The 25,370-nt window shown below is 37.4% G+C and overlaps 1 protein-coding gene across 32 annotated transcripts in view; it reads left to right on the top strand.

Moving 5' to 3' along the window:
• The window catches only part of KMT2C (lysine methyltransferase 2C), a 272,539-nt gene that overhangs the window by 62,537 nt on the left and 184,632 nt on the right, over positions 1-25,370 (top strand). For all 32 annotated transcript variants that reach the window (XM_048212977.2, XM_048212974.2, XM_048212973.2 and 29 more), the window contains one exon: positions 9,144-9,232. In XM_048212977.2, the coding sequence (XP_048068934.2) occupies positions 9,144-9,232 (89 nt within the window). The remainder of the gene's footprint in view (positions 1-9,143; positions 9,233-25,370) is intronic.

The raw sequence follows: 25,370 nt of genomic DNA, 5'->3' as shown, positions 1-25,370 counted from the left end.
GCTGTCAATGTAATGCCAACCTCATAGAGTTGGGAAGTGTTTCTTCCTTCATTATTTCCTGGATATAGTGTAGGATTAGTATTATTTCTCAGACATTTGATAGAATCTGTCAATAAAGACATCTGGGATTGAAAATTTCTTTGTGGGAAGGTTTATACTTACAAATTCAACTTTAAAAATATACATTGGGTTATTCAAATTTTCCATTTCTAGTCTTGAGTCTTTGGTAATTTGTGCCTTCCAAGGATTGTGACCATTTCATTTAAGATGTTGATTTATTGATAAAATTATTTATATTTTCCTGTTCTCTTTTTAATGGGTATTGTCTTTCTAGCGATAACCCCTCTTTCAATTTTTCTCTTGGTAGTTTATGTATTTTTTCTCCCTTCATCACTTTTGCTGGCAAATCATCTATTAATTTTTTCAAAGAATCATCTTTGGGTTTCATTGATTTCGGGGGGGTGATTTCATTGATTTTCAAAATTCTCTTTTATTTTGTTTTTATGTCCCTGATTTTTGCTTTTTATTATGTCTTTATTATGGTTTTGACTTGATTTTTGTTTTCTAATTTCTTTTTTTTTTTAAGATTTTATTTACTTGATAGAGATTGCCTCTCTGCCTAGCAGGGAGCCCCATGTGGGTCTCAATCCCAGAACCCCAGGACCCCAGGATCATGACCCAAGCCAAAGGCAGATGCTTAATGGACTGAGCCACCCAGGCGGCCCTGTTTTCTAATTTCTTTAAAGTGGAGGCTTATGTTGTTATTATAGTTGAGATCTTTCTTATTTTCTGATACAACTATTTAAAACTGTAAATTTCCCTTTATTCACTGCTACCTGAATCTTCCAAATTTTGAAATGTTCTATTTTCATTTTCATTTAGTTCAAGCAGTATTCCAATTTCCTTCTCATTTCTTTCTTGACTAGTGGGTTATTTAGAATTATATGTGTGTTTACCAGATATTTGAAGATATTGCTTATGTAATTTTTGTTTGTTTCCAGTTTAATTCCATTAGGCCAGAAAATATGTTTGGTACGATTTCAGTCTTTTTAAATTTGTTGAACTTGGTGTTAAGTGCTACAGTTTGGATTATTCTGGGATTTGTATACTTGAAAAGAGTATGGTATTCAGTTGTTATTAGGTAGGGTATTCTGTAATGGTCAATTTAGGTGTACTTGGTTGATAGTAGTCTTAAGTATCCTGTGTCTTTATTGAATTTTCTGTCTACGTCTGTTATTGAGCAGTGTTGTAGTATATAATTGTGGACTTAAATATTTCTATTTTCAATTATCGGTATTTTGAAGCATTGGGTGCATTGCATATTCAGGATTATTGTCTCTGATGAATTGACGTTTTTATCAATATGTAACATCTATCTCTGGTTCTTATAATATTCCTTGTTTGAAGTCTGCTTTGTTTAATAATATAGTCCTGTAGCTTTCTTTCGATTAGCATTGTCACATTATATTTTTCTCTTTGTTCTTTTATCCTTTAAGTGTCTTTTTAGTTAAAGCGTCTTATAGACTGCATATAATTGGGTCTTGCTCTTTAAACAGATAATTTCTGCTTTTTAATTTAATTTAATATATATATTTTTCATCATGCTAAGTGTAGTCTTTAATTCCCATCCCCTATTTTGGCTATCCCCCCATCTGCCTCCCCTCTGATAACCCTCAGTTTGCTCTCTATAGTTAAGAAACTGTTCTTGGTTTGTCTCTCTTTCTCTTTTTTTCCTTTGTTCACTTGTTTTGTTTCTTAAATTCCACATATGAGTGAGATCATATGGGATTTGTCTTTGATTGACTTATTTTGCTTAGGCCTTATACTCTCTAGCTCAGTCCCTGTTGTTGCAGATGTCAAGATTTCATTCCTTTTTATGGCTGAATAATAGTCTTTTACAAATGTATACCTCATATTCTTTATTCATCTATCATGGACACTTGGGCTGCTTTCATAGTTTGGCTATTGTAAATAATGCTACTATTAGTTTAGGGATGCTTGTATCTCTTTGAATTAGTGTTTTTGTATTTTTTGGGTAAATACCCAGTAGTGTGGTTGCTGGATCATAGGGTAGTTCTGTTTTTTAGCTTTTAGGGACCTCCATACTGTTTTCCACAGTGGCCATACCGGTTTGCATTCCCATCAATAGTGCATGAATGTTCCTTGGTCTTCACTTCCTGGCCAACACCTGTCGTTCCTTTGTTTTTGATTTTAGCCATCTGACAAATGTGAGGTGATATCTCATTGTAGTTTTAATATCTCATTGTAGTTTTAATTAGCGTTTCCCTGATGATGAGTGATGTTGAGCATGTTTTCATGTGTCTGTTGACCATCTTATGTCTTCTTTGGAGAAATGCCGGTTCCTGTCTTCTGCCCATTTCTTAATTGGATTATTTGTTTTTTGGGTGTTGAGTTGTTTAAGTTCTTTATATATTTTGGATACTAATCCTTTATCTGATATGTCATTTGTAAATGTCTTCTATTCAGTAGGTTGCCTTTCAGTTTTGTTGATTGTTTCCTTCGCTGTGCAGAGCTTTTTATTTTGATGTAGACCCAGTAGTTTATTTTTGCTTTTATTTCCTTTGTCTCAGAAGACATGTCTAGAAAAATGTTGCTATGGCTGATGTCAGAGAAATTGCTGACTGTGCTGCCTGCAAGGATTTTTGTGGTTTCAGGTCTCACATTTAGGCTTTTAGATCATTTTGACTTTATTTTTGTGTATCATGAAAGAAAGTGGTCCAGTTTTATTCTTTTGCCTGTAGCTGTACATTTTCCCCAAGACATTTGTTGAAGAGACTGTCTTTTTCCCATTGTATCTTCTTGCCTCCTTTGTCATAGATTGACCATATAATTGTGGGTTTATTTCTGAGTTTTTTATTCTGTTCCGTTGATCTATGTGTATGTTTATGCCAGTATCATACTGTTTTAATTACTACTGTCTTATAGTATAACATGAAATCTGGAATTGTGATACCTCCAGTTTTGTTTTTCTTTTTCAAGATTGCTCTGGCAATTGAGGTCTTCTTTGTTCCATACAAATTTTAGGATTGTTCTAATTCTGTGAAAAATGCTATTGGTATTTTGATAGGGATTGCATTAAATCTGTAAATTGCTTTGGGTAGTTTGGACATTTTAACAAGATTTGATAATTTCTGCTTTTTAATTGTAGCGTTAAGTCTGTTGATACTTAACAAAGCTATTGATATGAATGTGTTTAAATCTGCTTGTTTTGTATTTTATCTCTGTCCCATTTTTTTCTTCATTCCCTTTTATCCCCCCAACCTTTTTGGGTTAATGAAACACTTTTTTTTTTTTTTTTTTGGATTCTCTTCTGTCTGTACTTGACTAACAAGCTGTGCATGTGTGTGTTTTCATAGAGGAGTTGCTCTACGGTTTATATTACACATTTTTAACTTATCTGAGTCTTCCTTCAAGTAATTTTGTCACTGCAAACGTACTATAAGATGTGTATGCCAGTATACTTTCATTTTTACTTTCCTGTGTTTTGAACTATTGTTGCCAGTTTATTTTAATTTTAATTTTTAAAAAATTTTATTTATTTATTAGCACAAGCAGGGGAGAGGCAGAGTGAGAGAAAAAGGGAGAAGCAGACTCTCTGCTGAGCAGGGAGCCCGATGCGGGGCTCAATCCCAGGCCCTTCGGATCACGACCTGAAGTGAAGGCAGATGCTTAGCCAACTGAGCCACCCAGGCACTGCCTGTTGCCGTATAGTTTAATTATATATATATTATGTACTCTGGAATAAATTATAGTTTTTGCTTTAAGCAGCTAGTTAACTTTTAAGAAGATTAAAAACGAGAAAAAGGTCTTTTATATTTACTCACATACTTACCATTTCCACCAGTTTTTATTCCTTTGCATACTGATATCTTGATCCAGGTTTTTATTAACCGTCATTTTCCTTTTGTCTGAAGAATTTCGTTAACATGTCTTATAATGAAGGTTTGTTGAAGAATTTGTTTGAAAAAGCTTTTACATTACTTTTGTTATTGAAGGATGCTTTTTGATGCATGTTTTAAGGTTTATGGGTGGTTTTTTTCCTTTAATTTTTCTCCAAGCACTTCCATTATGTTATTTCACTGTCTTCCGGCTTACATGAGAAGTTTGTAGTCGCTCTTATTTTTCTTACCCAGTTAATAATACATCTTATCCTTGGCTACTTTTAAGATTTTCTTTTATCACTCTATTTCAGCAGATTGACTATAAAGTTACTGTTATGTGTGTGTGTGTGTGTATGTGTGTGAATGATTTTGTTGTGCTTCTTGGATCTTATATAGTTTGCAAGATTTACAGCTAGTATTTCACTAAACATGCATGTATTTTTGTTTGCTTCCCTCCAACTCCAACCTGACATGTTAGATTGGTTGCTATCGTCCCAAAGGGCTCTGTAGCTGTGTTTGTCTTTTTTCACTTTGTCTTTCATGTTGGTTAGTTGTTGTATCTTTAATGTCAGTCATCTTTTCTTTTGCCATTTCTGTCAGATGTTAATCACGGAAAGTGAAAATTTTATTTGAGTTTTTTTGTTACCTGTGAGTTCCATTTTTAACATTTTTTACTATCTTCCATTTCTCTCCTCACATTCATTTTCCATGTCTCCATAGGAGACATATTGATAATAGCTGATTTAATGTCCATGCTTGTCCCTTCTATGTCTCTGTTGTTTTCTGGTCCTTGATTTTTTTTCTGGTCAGTACTCACATTTTCCTGCTTTTCTGTATAGTTTGTAAATTTTTATTGGATGCCATACTTTGTGATTTTTTTGTTGAAAGCTAGATTTTGTTGTAGTACTTTAACAAATGCTGTGTGTGTGTGTGTTTGCCTGTTAGTTGTGGAAAATTTTGATTCCGTTGAGGCTTATTTGTGAACTCTTTTAGGGATGGTCTAGAAGATAAGTTGTTGTAGAGTTCATTTAGACTACTTTTAAAGTCATGTTCTATTCCGGTCTTTACTGCGTGTGTTAATATAGTCTACGAGTTCTTGGCACTCTGGCTAGAGGGAACAGGACTGATTCCTAGCTCTGGGAGCTTTGGGACTTGTTTGTATTACAGCTGTGCAGTAATTGTTCTTTCCTTGGAACTTGTTCTTGTTCAGCCTTTTGGGGTTTTATACCACTTTTATACAGATTGGTATTCAGATAAAAACTTAAGGGTACCCTTAGGCAGATGTCTGGATCTGTTTCCCTGTATAACTCCCTCCCCTTGTGTACTTTCTCTCATAGTTTCTAGCCTCCTGAATTGATGGTTTCTGTGTCCTCATTTCAGTACAATTCCCAGTCTTTGAGTTCCCCTCTTTGTGCTACAGTTTGTAAATTAACTCCATGCAGAGAGCCTTTGTGATGGTAGGTTTCACCTTGTTTGTTTCCTATTGCCCAGGGATTACAGTCCTGTCCTTGCCTTTTATTTAATGTCAAATAATGGATGTTTCTTATATTTTGTCTGATGTTCTAGTTGTTTATGGCTGGAGAGTAATTTGAACCTCCTTACTCCTATTGGCTTTAAATAGAAGTCTACTATATTATTTTAGGAACTCAAATTAGCTTTAAATTATAATATTAATGTGGAACATTGGATTTTTGGTGGAAAATTTTCTCGAATTGTTAGTGGTATTATTTTACTTCAAATTTCCTTGCAGCAGAATGAATCAGAACTAAAATGAAAGGTTAAGAGATACAAAAGAAAAAGAGAAGAAGGAATAAAAGCCAAAGAAAGATTGAAATAAATAATTTTTAGGTTGCCATTTGTAATGAGACTTCAAAGTTCTATTAAAAACCCAAATTGGGAACATCTGAATGCAATATGGAAATGGAAAATGTATACATCGATTTTTACTGATATGGGTTTCACAAAGTATGACTGTTATCTTTTGCATTCAGAAAAAAATAAATTCAGCATGTGATTAGTCAGAACAATCATATATACCAGAAGCCAGTGAGCAGCAATAAAAAGATGTGAATGAACTATGGGAAATTTAAAAATGACATGATATTGATAAGTTGGTCCATTGAGCAGAAGGAGAAGAGTTCTGATGGATTGATGAATGTAAAACACGTGCCTTATTGGTGCCAAAACCAGGAATTAAGAGGAATAAGAAGGAAAAGAAGCAAAGCAAAAATTAAAAATTTCTTTTTGAGGAATATAGACAACTGATACACATGCACACATTCCCCACTCCCCCCACCTTTAGATAAAATAAATGTGAAATAACGCCAATTGTGCCAAAAAAACAATAAGTTAATCAAGGGTCAGGATAGTAGAGAAGAAAAAAAAAACATAAAACAGAGCAACTAAACACTGGCTTGGAAGATTAAATGACAAAGCCAGCTAGGTCATACATGTTCCCCCTTTCTTTAGCAGTGAGTGTTCATAATCATGAAGAATCATAAAGAAAAGATTTAAAGTAAATTCTGCCTCCATAATATCTCTTGAATTAATTTGCTTATTCTCAATTCCATTGTAGCAGTCATATTAGAATTATTTCAAGAATTTCCAGTCTCTGTGGACATAGTCCTTATATTGGTCTATAGGTTTCTAAAAAAATTGATATTTAAAAAAAAAATCTTTGGCCTCATATCTCCTTACTGCCCCTCTCACTCACTCTGTTCCAGCCACAGTGTATTTTTCAACACTGGAAACACTGTTCTTCTAACATGCATATACTCATATATACTCATATATACTCATTTGCATTTGCTGTTCCTTCTACTGTAGTGCTCCTTTTCCAGATATCTGCATGGTGTGGTTTCTCTTGTACTTCAGATTTCTACTGAAATGTCCCCTTACTCATATAAAATTTATTTTGTAAAGTTTATTTAATAAGTATCTTATTTAAAATGATAATCCCTCATCCTTCCTTTTTTCCATTTGTATTTTCTTGATGTTGTATGTGTTTTATTTGTTTACAAGAGTAACAGATATTTCTTCTCACTAGAATGTAGTTTAGTGAAGGCAGTGAAAACTTGTATTTTTATTTAATTTTTTAATCTTTTTATTTTTCTGTGTATTATGTATTTTTTACTTTCCTTTTTGCCTGCTGTTGTATTAGTCAGACTTTACTCATCTCATCCGTTCTTTCCCCTTTGATTGCTTTAAAGTTTTCTTTTAAATTTAAACATAACTACTTAATCCTGAAAATAATTATCCTCTCCCTTTTTCCATGAGCAATACAATCAGCCTTGGAATGCTTAAACCCCATTAGTCTGTGTAGTCTCTTACTCAGTTCTGTCTCTTTCCCCTTTGCTCATGAAGTTTGAAACAATGCTGTTTTGTCTTTTTGTCTCTTTGGTCGACTATGTTATATTGACTAATTTCTTTTTCTTTTTTTTTCTTTTTTTAAGATTTTATTTATTTATTTGACAGAGAGAGAGACAGCCAGCGAGAGAGGGAACACAAGCAGGGGGAGTGGGAGAGGAAGAAGCAGGCTCATAGCGGAGGAGCCCGCTGTGGGGCTTGATCCCAGAATGCTGGGATCACGCCCTGAGCCAAAGGCAGACGGTTAACCGCTGTGCCACCCAGGTGCCCCTATATTGACTAATTTCTTATATGAAATCATACTTGCATGTTGATGATATTTACTAATATTTTACTTAGATTTTTTTATTAACAAATTTTTTTTCAACCATAGTTCTTGGATATATTAGTTAGGATTTTGGTTCAGGTGTTTTCTTTTAAAGTTCTTTGGGGGTAGGAGTGACTCGACAATGTGCAATTGTTCATATATAAAACTACTTAGACTCTGATTGCTTCAACTTCAGAAAATTCTTATGTTACATTTCCTTTTTTGGTTTTGATTAATATCATTTAATTAAATTTCAGAAAGACTTAAATAGATTTTCTGTTGTTTAAAAAAGCTTTTTGATTTTTTAATATTATTGATCCTTTATTATTTTCTGCCCTCAGTGTTTTTCAGTTCATATACTGAGTTTGTGTCTTTTTGAGTAATAAAATAATTTAAAGCTCTGAAATTACCTGAGTACTACTGTCAACTTCTAAATTTTTAGAATATGTAATTTCCTGTTTTTTCTTATGTGTTCAGAAATTGTTGTTGTTGTTGTTGAACTCATTTCTATCCTTAATTTCTGAGATAGCACGGAATTTAAAGGCATTAGTGTTTTTTGTTTTTTTTAAATTGCTTTGGGTCAAAGAATCTCACCTTACCACGACTCTTTACTGAAGTGAGTTTCATAAATTGCATTACATTTGTAAGATGTGTGACTAGATTATGTTCAATATTTACAAAATTTTTTTTGAGTGGTTTCCAAGAATATGCATCACTTCCATGTATGGAAGTGTTTTAAAAATATGCTCGTCTGGGGGCGCCTAGGTGGCTCAGTCGTTAAGTTTCTGCCTTCAGCTCAGGGTGTGATCATGGAGTCCTGGGATCGAGCCCCACATCAGGCTTCTCCGCTGGGAGCCTGCTTCTTCCTCTCCCACTCCCCCTGCCTGTGTTCCCTCTCTCGCTGGCTCTCTCTGTGTCAAATAAATAAATAAATAAAATCTTAAAAAAAAAAAAAAAACACTCATCTGGGCATCATTCCTCAATTTCACTAGATATAGAGATATAACCTGGTGTGTGAATTTTGCAAATAACCCATTAGGTGCTTAAAAATCACTACTGTAAACAGAGGGTCATCTCAAGGTCAGCTCAAAAGAGGGACAGAGTCTAATATAAAGAATACTTAAGAAAATAAGTTATGGGGGCGCCTGGGTGGCACAGTCGTTAAGCGTCTGCCTTCGGCTCAGGGCGTGATCCTGGTGTTCTGGGATCGAGTCCCACATCCGGCTCCTCTGCTGGGAGCCTGCTTCTTCCTCTCCCACTCCCCCTGCTTGTGTTCCTTCTCTCACTGGCTGTCTCTCTCTCTGTCAAATAAATAAATAAAATCTAAAAAAAAAAAAAAGTTATGATGACAAAATATATTAATCTGGGCCTGTCTTCACATTCAATGTATAAGGAAGGTCTGGGTTTGAGGAAAAAATGACTCTAAAATGTGATATTTACTATTTGATATGGTAGAATGTAGTAAAAATTGCCTAAATTATTTTATTATGTATACCTTCAACTTCTTTATGTTAAGTATAACTGTAATCCTTAACATTTAACATTTAACTCTATGTATTTCTATGTAGGCCTCGAAGTAGAGGAAAAACTACAGTGGAAGATGAGGACAGCATGGATGGGCTGGAGACAACAGAAACAGAAAATACTGTGGAAACAGGTATCAAACTTAACAGATTTTTAAAAATGTACATCATTGCATTTGTCTATATACTGAGTTCTAAAATCTCCATCTGCTGAAATAGTTTGATAGGCTATGATACAGTGAAAAAATTTAGTTCTCTCTCTCTCTCTTTTTTCCCTACAGCCTTGATTTAGTGGAAAGTATTTAATATCTGTAGAGAAATGTTTTATTAAAACAAAATTAAAACTGGGATGAATAGTTAATATGTTCAGGCTGCTAATGTGATAACTTACAGTATATTTCTGCTTATGAACCATCCAGCGTTTGTGTGAACCTGATTGTTTTAGTATGTGTGTGAGGGGAAAAAAATATGTTCTATTAAAGAATAATATTGTGAAATGCTGGGTTAAACTAGACCAAATGCTTTCTGATCTGCTGGACATTTAGGTGCCTTAAATAAGCTAATGTATATTGTGTATCTGCAAAAGGAAGATAGAGTAGGTTGCCCAAAGTCATTTCAAAATTTATAAAGTCAGTGATTTAAGTTGTCAAAGGGACGAGGTTTCATACTGTATTCAAAGAGTATCTGTGTGAGATGGTCTCTCATGGGCAATGTTTTTTTTGTTTTTTTAAAGATTTTATTTATTTATTCGACAGAGAGACAGCCAGCGAGAGAGAGAACACAAGCAGGGGGAGTGGGAGAGGAAGAAGCAGGCTCCCAGCGGAGGAGCCTGATGTGGGGCTCGATCCCATAACGCCGGGACCACGCCCTGAGCCGAAGGCAGACGCTTAACCGCTGTGCCACCCAGGCGCCCCGGGCAATGTTTTTTTAACAGTTGTTGGATAGAGTTTAGATATAGTGATAGGCTTTTTCTCTGAAGTTGAATGTCCTCTTTTTGTTGCTTACAGAATGTCATACAGTTTTTAGAGAAGAGTTAGAAATTGCTGTATCTTGAAATACAGTTTTCCATAAAATACTTTTAGTTGTCAATGTGTTGCAGCTAGATGGCTGTAATTCTTGGAAAGCCTTCGAATATTCTCTAGTTCTCATCCCACTCTTCAGTAGGGTCTTGGTAGGTAGAGTAATGACTGAAGGTTGGATTGAAGAATTCTACCTCTTGCTGTTTTGCTGCAAATTGATTACCACTTTAAAATAATTACCATTATTTTAAACTTGAATTTATGTAAATTCTGCACTAGTCATTTTTCATGATTTCTTTTCCTAATTTTTTTCTGTACTATATACTGTTATTTTCTAGCGAAAGTTTTTTTTTGAAGTTTCAAGTGACATTTTTCAACATAATGGTTACTTACAGGTAACAGTGCTGCCAGACTGTACCCCAGGCCCCTTTTTTGCACTTACCAACAGTCTTCCTGAGTACTTTCCCTCTTTCTCTGAAGATTTAGCACCTGCCTTCCTATTTTCCTCTGTTTCTCCCTTTGTGATGTTAATAGTCTATTCAGTATCCCGGCCTCTTGGTGCCTTGATTTCTCAACATTGTGGTTGTCCAGCCTACCTCATCCTGTCCATCTAGTGGATATATGTGATCAGCCTGTCATTGTCTCACTTGCTATGACAATTGCTGTTTCACTTCCAGAATCTCAGCATCAACCGTCCTACTCTCTGACTACTACCTCTTCTTTTTCCAGCTCATTTTCTCCTAGTCTTAGCACTGTAATAATTTTTTTTTTTATTAAAGATTTTATTTATTTATTTGACAGAGATAGAGACAGCCAGCGAGAGAGGGAACACAAGCAGGGGGAGTGGGAGAGGAAGAAGCAGGCTCATAGCGGAAGAGCCTGATGTGGGGCTCAATCCCTTAACGCCAGGATCACGCCCTGAGCCGAAGGCAGATGCTTAACCGCTGTGCCACCCAGGCGCCCCCCACTGTAATAATTCTTGAACCATACTGAGTCCTCCAATCCAGTGATCTTAGTGATGGGGTTGTTACTTCCTCTATTATTTCAGAGTCTGTGACCCATTGTTGGAGTCCTTCTCTTATTCACCTTTCACTCCTATACCATTGTCCAACTGTTTTGTTTTTATTACAAAACCCAGATTCTGCAATATGGCAGCTGATAATGGGTAGTGAAAACCATAACCTTGCTAATTGGTTTCATTTTAAATTTATGACCTCAAATCTCAAGTGGATAGGATTGCTACTCTACACTCATTCTACTTTTATGTAGAAATTTCCTCTCCCATTATCAGTGATGATTCTTTCACCACCTTCTCTTCTCTCTTCAAATTTCCAACACTTCCTGTTTTTCATTCTGCAGTTATTGATGATCTTGCTTATTCCAGTGAAAAAAAGAAAACATAGAAGCAACCAGGAAAGAAATTCTACATTCACCCACCATCAAATCTTCTTTCCTGCTTGCAGCTCCTCCCACATATTTACCTTCCCTACTGTTAAAATGTGATGAAAAGTCTCTGGTTATCAAAGGCCAGCTCTTCTGCTTGTGTCCTGGATGCTTTCTCTTCATCTCTTAGGGACTTTGCACCTTCAGTTTTCCTGGGTTTCTTGCACCATGCATTTCCTGTCTCAGTGAATGATTTCCATGAGCATTTGAACACGCAGTGTTACCTTTCTTTAACACAGTCACCTTCTCTTGATAAGACATCCCTTTTCAGCTACTGTATTGCTTTTTTGCTCACCTTTATAGGAAAAATCCTTGAAAGAGTTGTCTATCCTTATGGCTTCAGCTTATTTTTGCCAAAATGCCATTTTCTCATGAACCTCATGAGAGGTTCTCGTGAACCTACTCCAAGTCGGGCTTTCTTCCTCCCACTCCACTAAAATCATTTTGTCTGTGTCACCCGTGATCTCATATTGCCAAAACCAGCTTTTAGTCTTTGCTGGCCTTAACTATTGAGTATCGTTTCACACAGCTAACCACTTTCAGTAGTGACAGTTTATTATTTTTTTACTTGATTTTCAGGACACCACATTCTCTTGGTTTTTTCCTACATCACTGGTGTCTCTTCATTCTCTTTTGTTATTTTCAGTTTAGTTGCTTTAAATATTATATATGTACTGGTGACTTCAAAAATTATATTACTAGCTCTTTTCTTGCTTTGAGCACAACCTATATCTTCAGCTTTCTTCTTAACATTTACGCTCATATGCCTAAAGAGGATCTCAAATTTTTTTTTTTAAATGATTTTTTATTATATTATGTTAGTCACCATACAGTACATCCCCGGTTTCCGATGTAAGGCTCGATGATTCATTAGTTGTGTATAACACCCAGTGCACCATGCAATACGTGCCCTCCTTACTACCCATCACCGGTCTATCCCATTCCCCTACCCCCCTCCCCTCTGAGGCCCTCAGTTTGTTTCTCATAGTCCATAGTCTCTCATGTTTCATTCCCCCTTCTGATTACCCCCCCTTTCTTTATCCCTTTCTTCCCCTACCGATCTTCCTAGTTCTTATGTTCCATAGATGAGAGAAATCATATGATAGTTGTCTTTCTGTGCTTGACTTATTTCACTTAGCATTATCTCCTCCAGTGCCGTCCATATTGCAGCAAATGTTGAGAACTCGTTCTTTCTGATAGCTGAGTAATATTCCATTGTATATATGGACCACAACTTCTTAATCCACTCATCTGTTGAAGGGCATCTCGGCTCCTTCCATGATTTAGCTATTGTGGACATTGCTGCTATGAACATTGGGGTGCATATGGCCCTTCTCTTCACTACGTCTGTATCTTTGGGGTAAACACCCAGTAGTGCAATGGCTGGATCATAGGGTAGCTCAATTTTTAACTTTTTGAGGGACCTCCACACTGTTTTCCAGAGTGGCGGTACCAACTTGCATTCCCACCAACGATGTAGGAGGGATCCCCTTTCTCCACATCCTCTCCAACAATTGTTGTTTCTTGCCTTGTCTATTTTTGCCATTCTAACTGGCGTAAGGTGGTATCTCAGTGTGGTTTTGATTTGAATTTCCTTGATGGCTAATGATTTTGAACATTTTTTCATGTGTCTGTTAGCCATTTGTATGTCTTCATTGGAAAAGTGTCTGTTCATATCTTCTGCCCATGTTTTGATTTGTTTGTTTCTTGTGTATTGAGTTTGAGAAGTTCTTTGTAGATCTTGGATACCAGTCCTTTATCTGTAGTGTCATTTGCAAATATATTCTCCCATTCCGTGGGCTGCCTCTTAGTTTTTCTGACTGTTTCTTTGGCTGTGCAGAAACTTTTAATCTTGATGAAGTCCCATAAATTCATTTTATCTTTTGTTTCTCTTGCCTTTGGGGATGTGTCATGAAAAAGGTTGCTTTGGCCGATGTCGTAGAGGTTGCTGCCTATGTTCTCCTCTAGAATTTTGATGGATTCCTGTCTCACATCGAGGTCTTTCATCCATTTGGAGTTTATTTTTGTGTATGGTGTGAGATAGTGGTCAAGTTTCATTCTTTTGCATGTAGCTGTCCAATTTTCCCAGCACCATTTATTGAAGAGACTGTCTTTTTCCCACTGGATGTTTTTTCCTGCTTTATCAAATATTAGTTGCCCAAAGAGCCGAGGGTCCATTTCTGGGCTCTCTATTCTGTTCCATTGGTCTGTGTGTCTGTTTTTGTGCCAGTACCATGCTGTCTTTGTGATCACAGCTTTGTAGTACAGCTCGAAATCCGGCATTGTGATGCCCCCAGCTTTGTTTTTCCTTTCAACAGTTCCTTGGAGATTCGGGGCCTTTTCTGTTTCCATACAAATTTAAGGACTATTTGTTCCAGTTCTTTGAAAAATGTCCTCGGTATTTTGATCGGGATAGCATTGAAAGTGTAGATTGCTCTGGGTAGCATGGACATTTTAACGATGTTAATTCTTCCAATCCATGAGCATGGAATATCTTTCCATCTTTTTATGTCTTCCTCAATGTCTTTCAAGAGTGATTTATAGTTTCTAGAATATAGGTCCTTTACGTCTCTGGTTAAGTTAATTCCACGGTAACGTATGTTTTTTGGTGCTATTGTAAATGGGATGGATTCTCTAATTTCTCTTTCTTTGGTCTCGTTATTCGTGTATAGAAGTGCAACTGATTTCTGAGCATTGATTTTGTATCCCGCCACGTTACTGAATTGCTCTATAACTTCTAATAGTTTGGGAGTGGCTTCTTTTGGGTTTTCTATATAGAGTATCATGTCATCTGCAAAGAGAGACATTTGACTTCTTCTTTGCCGATTTGAATACCTTTGATCCCTTTTTGTCGTCTGATTGCTGTTGCAAGGACTTCTAGTACTATGTTGAATAATAGTGGCGAGAGTGGGCATCCTTGTCGAGTTCCTGATCTTAAGGGAAAGGCTTCCAGCTTTTCCCCATTGAGAATAATATTTGCGGTAGGCTTTTCATAGATGGCTTTTATGAGATTGAGAAATGTACCTTCTATTCCTACACTCTGAAGGGTTTTAATCAGGAAAGGATGCTGTATTTTGTCAAATGCTTTTTCGGCATCGATTGAGAGGATCATATGGTTCCTGAGTCTTTTCTTGTTGATATGATGTATCACGCTGATTGATTTGCGAATATTGAACCACGCTTGCATCCCAGGTATGAATCCCACTTGATCGTGATGGATAATCCTTTTAATGTATTGTTGGATTCTATTAGCAAGTATCTTATTGAGGATTTTGGCGTCCATATTCATTAGGGAAATCGGTCTGCAATTCTCCTTTTTGAGGGGGTCTTTGCCTGGTTTGGGGATCAAGGTAATATTGGCCTCATAGAATGAGTTTGGTAGCTTTCCTTCTGTTTCTATTTTTTGAAATAGCTTTAGGAGAATAGGTGTTATTTCTTCTTTGAATGTTTGGTAGAATTCCCCAGGAAAACCGTCCGGGCCTGGAGTTTTGTTATTTGGAAGGTTGTTTATCACTGACTCAATTTCTTCATAATTAATTGGCCTGTTCAAGAAATCAATTTCTTCCGGTTTCAGTTTTGGTAGTTTATAGGTTTCCAGGAAGGATTCCATCTCTTCCAGATTGCTTAGTTTATTGGCATATAGCTGTTGATAAAAATTTCTAATAATCCTTCCAATTTCAATGGTGTTCGTCATGACCTCTCCTTTTTCATTCATAATTTTAATAATCTGGGTCCTTTCTCTTTTCTTTTGGATAAGTGTTGCCAATGGTCTGTCAATTTTATTGATTCTCTCAAAGAACCAGCTTCTAGTCCTGTTGATCTGCTCTACTGTACGTTTGGTTTCTGCTTGACTGATTTCAGCTCTAATTTTGGTCAACTGCTTCCTCGTGCGTGGATTAGGCCTGTCCCTTTGTTGCTGTTCCAGCTTCTTGAGGTGAGAATATAAAAACTGCATTTTAGATTTTTCTATTCTTTTGAGTGAGGCTTGGATGGCTATGTATTTCCCCCTTAGGACTGCCTTTGCAGTATCCCATAGGTTTTGGACTGTTGTATTTTCATTCTCATTGGTCTTCATAAATTGTTTAATTTGATTTTTGATTTCCTGGTTTATCGAGTCATTCCTGAGCAGGATGGTTCTTAGTCTCCAAGTGTTTGAGTTTCTTCCAAATTTTTCCTTGTGGTTGAGTTCCAATTTCAGAGCGTTGTGGTCTGAGAATATGCAGGGGATAATTTCAGTCTTTTGGTATCGGTTGAGACCTGTTTTGTGTCCCAGAACATGGTCTATTCTTGAGAATGTTCCATGGGCATTAGAATAGAATGAGTATTCTTTGGTTCTGGGGTGTAGTGTTCTATATATATCTATGAGGTCCAACTCGTCGAGTATGGCATTCAAAGCCTTTGATTCTTTGCTTAGTTTTTGCCAGGGTGTTCTGTCTATTACTGATAGTGGAGTGTTGAGGTCCCCTACTATTAATGTATTTTTATTTGTATGTCTCTTTATTCTGGTTAAGAGTTGGCTTGTGTATCTTGCTGCTCCCCTGTTGGGGGCATATATATTTATAATTGTCATATCCACTTGTTGAATACTTCCTTTAAGAATAATATAGTTCCCTTCTGCGTCTCTAACTATAGTTTGTAGTTTAAAATCCAATTTATCTGATATGAGAATTGCTACCCCAGCTTTCTTTTGAGGTCCATTTGCGTGAAAGATGATACTCCATCCCCTTACTCTCAGTCTGAATGCATCTTTGGGTTTGAAATGAGTCTTTTGTAGACAGCAAATGGATGGGTCATTTCTTTTTATCTAATCTGCAACCCTGTGGCGTTTTATGGGAAGGTTCAAACCATTCACATTAGCACTAAGAACTGAGAGATATGATTTTAATGATGCCATGTTGCCAGTAAAGTCTTTGTTTGTATTCTCTGTGACTTTCTGTTCTGTATCACTCTTGGGGCCTTTTTACTTTTATAGAACCCCCCGTAATATCTCCTGTAGGGCTGGTTTCGTGGTTACGAAATTGGTTAGTGACTGGCGATTCTGAAATGTCTTTATTTCTCCATCAATTCTAAATGACAGCCTTGCTGGATAAAGGATCCTTGGCTGCATGTTTTTCTCTGAAAGAGCTTTAAATATGCTCCCCCAACCCTTTCTCTCATTTCAGGTCTGTGTAGACAGGTCTGACGTAATTCTGATGCCTTTGCCTTGGTACGTGAGAGATTTCTTTGCCCTGGCCGCTTTCAATACTGTATCCTTGGATCTGATATTTGCGAAATGCACTATGACGTGACGTGGCGTAGGTTTGTCGTGGTTGAGCTTGGGAGGGGTCCTCTCTGCCTCTTGGACACGAATGTTTGTTTCCCTAGCTAGATTAGGGAAGTTTTCAGGTACAATTTGTTCAAATATCTCTTCTAGACCTCTGTTTTTCTCCACCCCCTCGGGGATGCCGATGATTCTAACATTGGATCGTTTCATTGAGTCAGTAATCTCCCGTAACCTACATTCGTGGGCTTGGATTTTTTTAAGAGCAGCTTCTATTTTGGTTTTTTCCTCTATTAACCCATCCTCCAGTTCACTCACCCGTTCCTCTGCTTCTGTGACCCAGGCCGTCAGAGCCTCTAGTTTTGCCTGCATTTGGCTCATAGAATTTTTACTTTCTGTCAGATTCGCTCTCATTTCTGTCCTTAGGGATTCTATATTCTCAGTAACCTTTTCTTTAATAGTTTTTCAATTCTACTCATCATTTTGACCATCGTTACTCTGAATTCCATTTCTGATACTTTGGTTACATCCATATCCATTATTTCTGTGGCACAGGCCAGAGACTCACTGTCTTTTGTTTGCTGGGGGGGGCTTCTCCTTCTTGTCATTCTGATGAGGAGAGGTTGCGGGGTTGTCCAGAGCCCAAATTATTGACTGGGTCCCAGGCCGTGCCCCTTGTTTTATAGGGATCTTAGGGATGTGGGCTTCTTCTTTAAAGATTTTATTTATTTATTTATGTGGCAGCCAACCAGCGAGAGAGGGAACAGAAGCAGGGGAGTGGGAGAGGAAGAAGCAGGCTCCCAGCGGAGGAGCCCGATGAGGGACTCCTTTCCGGAACGCCGGGATCACGCCCTAAGCCGAAGACAGGCACTCAATGACTGCGCCACCCAGGCGCCCGGGTTGTGGGCTTCTTGATTTTTCAGCCTGCCTTCTGTGTTCTCGGGGAGGGGCCTGCCACGCCGATACTCAGGCAACCCTGTTTGGGTAGAGTCTCCGCGTCCCCTGCGAGGGGGGATGGGAATGGGCACTCTTTGAGCCAGTATTTCCAGGCTTTTGTTCTCTGGCCGCTTTCCCTGGCGATTTGCTGTGCCTCTTCTGAGAGAGCAGCAGCGGCCGAGTTTCAGCCTCTGTCACAGAACAGAGGGATTGCGGCCCGTTCTCTACTAATGTTCTGGCCACTTTAACTCTGTTACTGTTGGTGCTGCTCAACCCTGCAGCGTCCCGGGATGTGCGCCCCACACCCGGCGTCCCAGCCCTCACTTCCAGGGCCGGCGCGTCTCTGTCCTTTGTGTTTCTAACGCCGCCAGCCACCCCGCGCGCTCCCGGGTCTCCCGGTCTCAGTCTGGATCCCGTGAGCGCACCAGGATTCCGGTGTTCCGCGAGATGCCTGGTGGCGCGCGCACCCGGCTCACTGTTTTGCGGGTGCCGTCCGCGAGCCCCGCCCGCTCCCCCGTGCAGGTGGCTACCGCTTCCCGGCGCCCGAACGCGGCGGCTCCCTCCCCCTTCCGTTTATCTTCCGATATCTGTGCATGGTTTCATGGCTCCCCGCTTCGTACCTCAATACTTAGCGCTGGAGATGTTCATTTGTAGAGATCCAGATGCATCTTCCTGCGTCTCGGGCTGGTTCCATGGTTGTTTAGGCTGGTCTGGTACCTATCCAGCTCGACTGGGGGGACCAGCTGAAAAAGGTGTCTCCTACTCCTCCGCCATCTTAACTCCTCCTCCGAGGATCTCAAATTTAATGTGTCTTCTGTGGCACTATTTTTTGTTATCCTGAGACTTCTTTTCCAGTGTTTCCACCTCATTAAATGACATCATCATTTTTCAGGCTGAAAATATGGAGCCCATTGGAAAATCTTTTGGGCTTTACCTTCTCTGTATATCCTGTTTCAAACACTTTTCATCTCCTTTACTAATGTCATTCCACTGCTTTCCCCCACCACTCTTTGTGAGGACTACTGCAAGAGCTTCCTGTCTCCATGCATTTGCTCTTTATTCTAGCCTTGTTGTCCCCAATAGGCAGGGATCTTTTCAAACCAAGCTTAGTGTCTTATTTCCCTCTGTCAACCATCTAAAGCCTCCAGTGATGCTTAAAATAAAATCCAAAGTCCATACCATGATCTTCAAAGTATATTAATCTGACTTTGGCTGCCTGTCCAACCACATTTTCTACTCTTCCCCTGGCTCACTGGGCTCCAGCTATCCTGGCCTATTTGCTACTCACAGAGTCCACTAATCACGTTCTTCTATAAGGCTTTTTCACTTTTCATACACTTTGTTTAGAACCCCTGTTCCCAGATAGTCATATTGCTTATTCTCTTAATTCATTCAGGTCTCCACTCATTTGCCTCTCCTCAGACAGGCCTTTCTCAACCAACTTGTCTAACCCTTGTTACTCTACCCTTTTTTCCTCTTTTCCTAGTATTTAAACAGGTATGACATCGTATTACATATTTGTTTATTATGTAGTAATAAACACTAGACTGCAAGCTTCATGAGGTTAGGAATTTGTCTTGTTCACTGATTTATTCCCACTGCCTAGAATACTTCCAGACACATGATAGGCTTCAGTTCACTAACTGAAGAAGTATTACATTCTTATAGTTTCTTTCTTTTCTTTTCTTTTCTTTTCTTTTCTTTTCTTTTCTTTTCTTTTCTTTTCTTTTCTTTTCTTTCGTATTTTCTAAGCTACTGCTGTCCTTGGAACATCACCACAAAAGTAAAGTTGTGACATTTAACTTTTTCTTATGTGATGAGTAATAAGCCCCCAAATGGACTTTCTTCTCATACTATGTCTTAAGAGGTATCAAGGCAAATAAACGTTTAGTGAAAGGTTTTAACAGGAGCTGGATATTTTTCTTATTCTGGACTTTTATACTAAAATTAAATGAAATCAAGTGAGTTAGTCTTTGCTCTTTGTCCTTGGAAAGACCTTCATCCGGTTGTTTTAGTGAACATGTAGGGCAAGGAGAATAGTAAAGAAAAGAATAGAGAACAGCTGTTAAAAGTACTAAGTGACAGAGGCGCATGGCTCTGTCAGAGCATGTGACTCTTGATCTTGGGGTCCTGCATTCAAGCGCCACGTTGGGTGTAGAGATTATTTAAATAAATAAAACTTAAAAAGAAATCTATTAAGTTGCAAATAAACCCAAGCAAAGAGAAGAGTTCCATACGTTTCTAGTCAGCTTAAAAGTGCACTTGAGTTGGCTGCAAGGTTTTAGCATGTGCATGTCTCAGTGTCCAAGGTTTATTGGAAGGTCTCTTATATCTGTAAATTTTGTGCCTTGATACATTTGTTTAATGATTTATAGTAATGTAAGAATATTTATTAAAATGAGTATAGAGGGTTTGTGTGTGTGTGGGGGGGGTGTATGTGGTGGGAAAGTGGCCATTGGGAAAATCAGAAGAAATTTCACAGATCAGTTTTTAAAAATTTTAAATTCAGTTAATTAACATATAATGTATTATTAGTTTCAGAGGTAGAGGTCAGTGCAGTTTGGATGTTTTTACGGTAAGAAAATCCTATGGTGTTTTGGAGGTGGTGGCAGTTACTTGTCTGTGTTTTTTCGTATATGAATAAATTCAACTCAAATGAAGTGTAAGTTAAGAGAAATTCCACTTTTCTTTGAGAATCATTATATAATCAGGGCTTTGCAAACTTCTTTTGGTTAATTATAATTGGTTAATTATGATTTAGCTAATTATAATTAAAAGTTTCTTTTGACTGTTGTGGTCGTTTGGCCAGTAGGAGTCTCTTTTCAGCTGGCTTCTAAGTCCTTTGTAATAGTATCTCAAAATGTTTCAAAGCTCATTGCTCTTCGGCAACAGTATTTTTCAGGCCCATCTTTAATTTTCTCTACCCCAGAATATGAAATCGACTATTCTCTAAGGACTCCTAGTTCTTTTTTGTGGAGAATAGTATTAGAGATAAAAAAAACTAGGCTCTAAGGATGCATATTACATTGTTTTTATTGAGAATTAATTATGTTAGTCCATTTTAGTGATATATTAGCTATTGCATAGATGTGAGAGTGTATTCATGTGTTTATAAATTCTTGTTCACATTAATAGTTTCAGTTACCTCTAGCATAATTTTTTAAATAGACTTTAGTTTTTAGAGAAGTTTTGGGTTCACAGCAAAATTGAGTGGAAGACGGGGCGCCTAGGTGGCACAGCGGTTGGGCGTCTGCCTTTGGCTCAGGGCGTGATCCCAGCGTTATGGGATTGAGCCCCACATCAGGCTCCTCCGCTATGAGCCTGCTTCTTCCTCTCCCACTCCCCCTGCTTGTGTTCCCTCTCTCGCTGGCTGTCTCTATCTCTGTTAAATAAATAAATAAAATCTTTAAAAAAAAATTGAGTGGAAGACACAGATTTTCCTATATGCCTCTTCCCCTTTCATATGTATAGCTGTCCCCATTGTCAGCATCCCCCACAGCATGGTATATTTGTTATAGTTGATGAAACTTCAGTGACATGCCATTATCATCCTAAGTCCATAGTTTACATTTTGGTTCACTCTTGGTGTTGTATATTCTATGAGTTTGAATAGGTGTGAAATTATATGTATCCATCATTATTGTATCAGAGTATTCTCACTCCCTTAAAACCTCTGTGTTCCACCTATTCATACCTCCCTCTCCTTTAATCCAAGGCAACCACTGATCTTTTTATTGTCTCCATAGTTTTGCCTTTTCCAGAATGTCATACATTTGGAATCATACAGTATGTAGTCCTTCCAGATTGACTTCTTTCGCTTAGTAATACACATTAAAATTTTCTTTGTGTCTTTCCATAAGTTGAGAACTCCTTTCTTTTTAGCAATTAAGTAATATTCCATTGTTGGGATATACCACAGTTTGTTTATCCATTCCTCTCCTAAAGGACATCTTGGTTGCTTCCAAATTTTGTTAGTTATGAATAAAACTGCTGTAAACATCCACATGCAGGTTTTGTCTCTACATAAGTTTTCAATTCCGTAAATTTCAACTTCTTTGGGTAAATACCAAGGAGAACGATTGCTGGATCATATGGTAAGAGTATATTTAGTTTAATAAGAAAGTGCCAAACTGTCTTCCAGAGTGGCTGCACCGTCTTGCATTGCCACCAGCAGTCAGTGAGAGTTCCTTGGCTCCACGTCCTTAGCGTTTGGTGTTGTCAGTGTTCGTGATTTTGGCCATTCTAATAAGTGTGTAATAGTATGTCATTATTTTAGTTTACATTTCCCTGATAACATATCATGTGGAACATCTTTTTGTGTGGTTATTTGCCGTCTGTGTATCTTTGGTGAGGTGTCTGTTATACTATTAGCCCGTTTTTAATTCAGGTTTTTAGTTTTTCTTATGGTTGAGTTTTAAGAGTTCTTTATATATTTTGGATAATAGTCCTTTATCAGATGTGTCTTTTGCAAATATTTTCTCCCAGCTTATGTTTTTATTCTGTTGACAATGTTTTAAGCAGAGTAGAAATTTTTAATTTTACTGAAGTCCAGTTTATCAGTTGTTTCTTTCATGTATCATGACTTTGGTGTATATCTAAAAAGTCACAGCTAAACCCAAAGTCATCTAGATTTTCTCCTAAGTTTTAAGAATTTTATACTTTTGCATTTTACATTTACTTTGTTAATGGTCTGTGTCTAGATTGATTTTTGTGTGCATGTGTGCATGTTCAGTTCCAGCATCATTTGTTCAAAAAGACCATTTTTTTCTCCACTGTATTTCCTTTGTGTCTTGTTTCAGTGACCAGGTAAGTATTTATTTGGATTTATTTCTGGCTTCTCTATACCATACTATTGATCTATTTATTCTTTTGCCAAAATTATACAGTCTTGATTACTGTAGTTATAAATGTTGAAGTCAGTTCTTCGGCTTTGTTTTTCTCCTTCAGTATTTTGTTAACTAGGGGCACGTGGGTGGCTCAGCCGGTTAAGCGACTGCCTTTGGCCCAGGTCATGATCCCAGGGTCCTGGGATCAAGCCCCACATCAGGCTCCCTGCTCCGAGGGGAGCCAGTGCTTCTCCCTCTCCCTCTGCCTGCTGCTCCCCCTGCTTGTGCTCGCTGTCTCTCTGTAAAATAAATAAATAAAATCCTTTAAAAAAATATATTTTGTTAACTAGTCTGGGTCTTTTCTTTCTCCATAAAATTTTTGGAATCAGTTTGTTGATGTCCACAAAATAACTTGCTGGGATTTTGGATTAAGATTGCATTGAATCTATAATTAAAATTAGGAGGAACAAATGTCTTGGCAATATTGAGTCTTCCAATCCATGAACGTGAAATATCTCTCCATTTATTAGTTCTTTGATTTCCTTCATCAGGGTTTTGTAGTTTTTATCATACAGATCTTATGTGTATTTTGTTAGACTTATACATAAGTGTTTGATTTTTGGGAAATGCTAATGTAAATGATGTATAAAAAATTTATATTCTACTTGTTCATTGCTGGTATATTGGGAAATGATTGACTTTGTATATTAACCTTGTTTTTTGCAACCTTTCTATAATTGCCTTAGTTCCAGGGTTTTTTGTTTTTGTTTTTGTATCTCCTTTTGGATTTTCTACATAGATGATCATGACATCTGTGAACAAAGACAGTTTTATTTCTTCCTTTCCAATCAGTATACCTTTTTTTCCTGTTCTGGTCTTATTACAATAACTGGAAGAACTTCTTTTACAAAGTTGGTGAAAAGGTAACATCCTTGCCTTATTTCTGATCTTAGTGGGAAGGCTTCTAGTTTCTCACCATTAAATATGATGTTGGCTGTAGGGGCTTTTTTGTAGATTCTATTCTTTTCTTTCCCTTTCTTTCTTTCTTTCTTTCTTTTTTTTTTTTGATTTTATTTATTTATTTGACAGAAAGAGATAGCCAGGGAGAGAGGGAACACAAGCAGGGGGAGTGGGAGAGGAAGAAGCAGGCTCCCAGTAGAGCAGGGAGCCCAATGTGGGTCTCGATCCCAGGACCCCGGGATCATGCCCTGAGCTGAAGGCAGACGCTTAACGACTGAGCCACCCAGGCGCCCCCTTTTTGTAGATATTCTTTATCAAGTTAAGGAAGTTCTAGTTTACTGAGAGTAGTTTTTATCATGAATGGGTATTGAGTTTTGTCAATACTTTTTTTGCATCTACGAATAGGATTATGTGATTTTTCCTTTTTAGCCTATCAGTGCAATGGATTACATTAATTAATTTTCAGATGTTGAACAAGTCTTGCATACATGGGATAAATCCTGCTTGGTCATGGTGTATAATTCTTTTTATACATTTTTAGATTCACTTTGCTAATATTTTGTTGAGGATTTTTACATTTATATTCTTGAGAGAAACTGGTCTATAGTTTTGTTGTTTTGTTTGTTTTCTTGTCATGTCTTTGTTTTTTGGCATTAGGCTAATGCTGTTCTCATAGAGTGAGTTAGGAAATATTCCCTCTGCGTCTGTCTTCCAGAAGAGATTGTTGAGAGTTAGTATAATATCCTCCTTAAGTGTTTGGTAGAATTCACCAGGGAAGCCATCTGGGCCAGGTGCTTTCTGTTTTAGAAGGTTATTAATTATTCACTCAACTTCTTTAACAGGTATAGGTGTATTCATAATGTTTCTTTCTTCTTGTGGTGAGTGTTGGCAAATTGTGTCTTCTTCTTTTTAATTAATTAATTAATTTTTTTTTTTTTGAGAGGGAGTGGGCACAATCATGGGGAGGGGCAGAGGGGTAGAGAGAGAAAATCTCAAGCAGGCTCCATGCTCAGTGTGGAGCCTGATGTGAGCTTGACCTTACAACCCTGAAATCATGACCTGAGCTGAAATCAAGAGTCGGACCCTTAGCCAACTTAGCCACCCAGATGCCCCTGCAAATTGTGTCTTTCAAAGAAGTTAGAGGTTATCAAATTTGTGGGCATAGAATTGTTCATTGTATTCCTTTATTGTCCTTTTAATGTCCATAGGACCTGTAGTGATGTCTCTTTAATTTCTGATATTAATAATTTGTGTTCTCACCCCCCCCTTTTTTTCCCAATAAGCCTAGCTAGAGGCTTATCCATTTTGATCTTTTCAAAGAAGCAGCTTTGGTTTCATTATTTTTCTTTATTGATTTCCTGTTTTAAATCTCATTGATTTCTGCTATAATTTTTGTAATTTTTTTTCCTGCTTACTTTGAATTTAATTAGCTTTTCTTTTTCTAGTTTGATTGGTTGCTTTTAGATCTTCTTCTCTAATCTATACATTCTATGGATAAATTTCACTCAAAGGCCTGCTTTTGTTGTGTCTCACAAATTTTGATAAGTTGTGTTTTCATTATCATTTAGTTCAAAATATTTAAAAATTTCTCTTGAAATTTCTTATTTGATCCATGTGTTATTTAGAAGTGTGTTGTTTAGGGGGTACCTGGCTGGCTCAGTAGGTAGAGAATGTGACTCTTGATCTTGGGTTGTGAATTAAAACCGCTTGTTGGGCATCGAGCCTATTTAATAAATAAATTAAAAAGAAAAAAGTGTTTAATCTCCAAATGCTTTGGAATTTTCCGACTTTCTATTACTGATTTCTAGTTTAATTCCGTTGTGGTCTG

Source organism: Ursus arctos, unplaced genomic scaffold (assembly GCF_023065955.2).
Source record: "Ursus arctos isolate Adak ecotype North America unplaced genomic scaffold, UrsArc2.0 scaffold_3, whole genome shotgun sequence".
Lineage (NCBI taxonomy): Eukaryota > Metazoa > Chordata > Mammalia > Carnivora > Ursidae > Ursus > Ursus arctos.
This window is presented reverse-complemented; position numbering and strand designations above follow the sequence as displayed.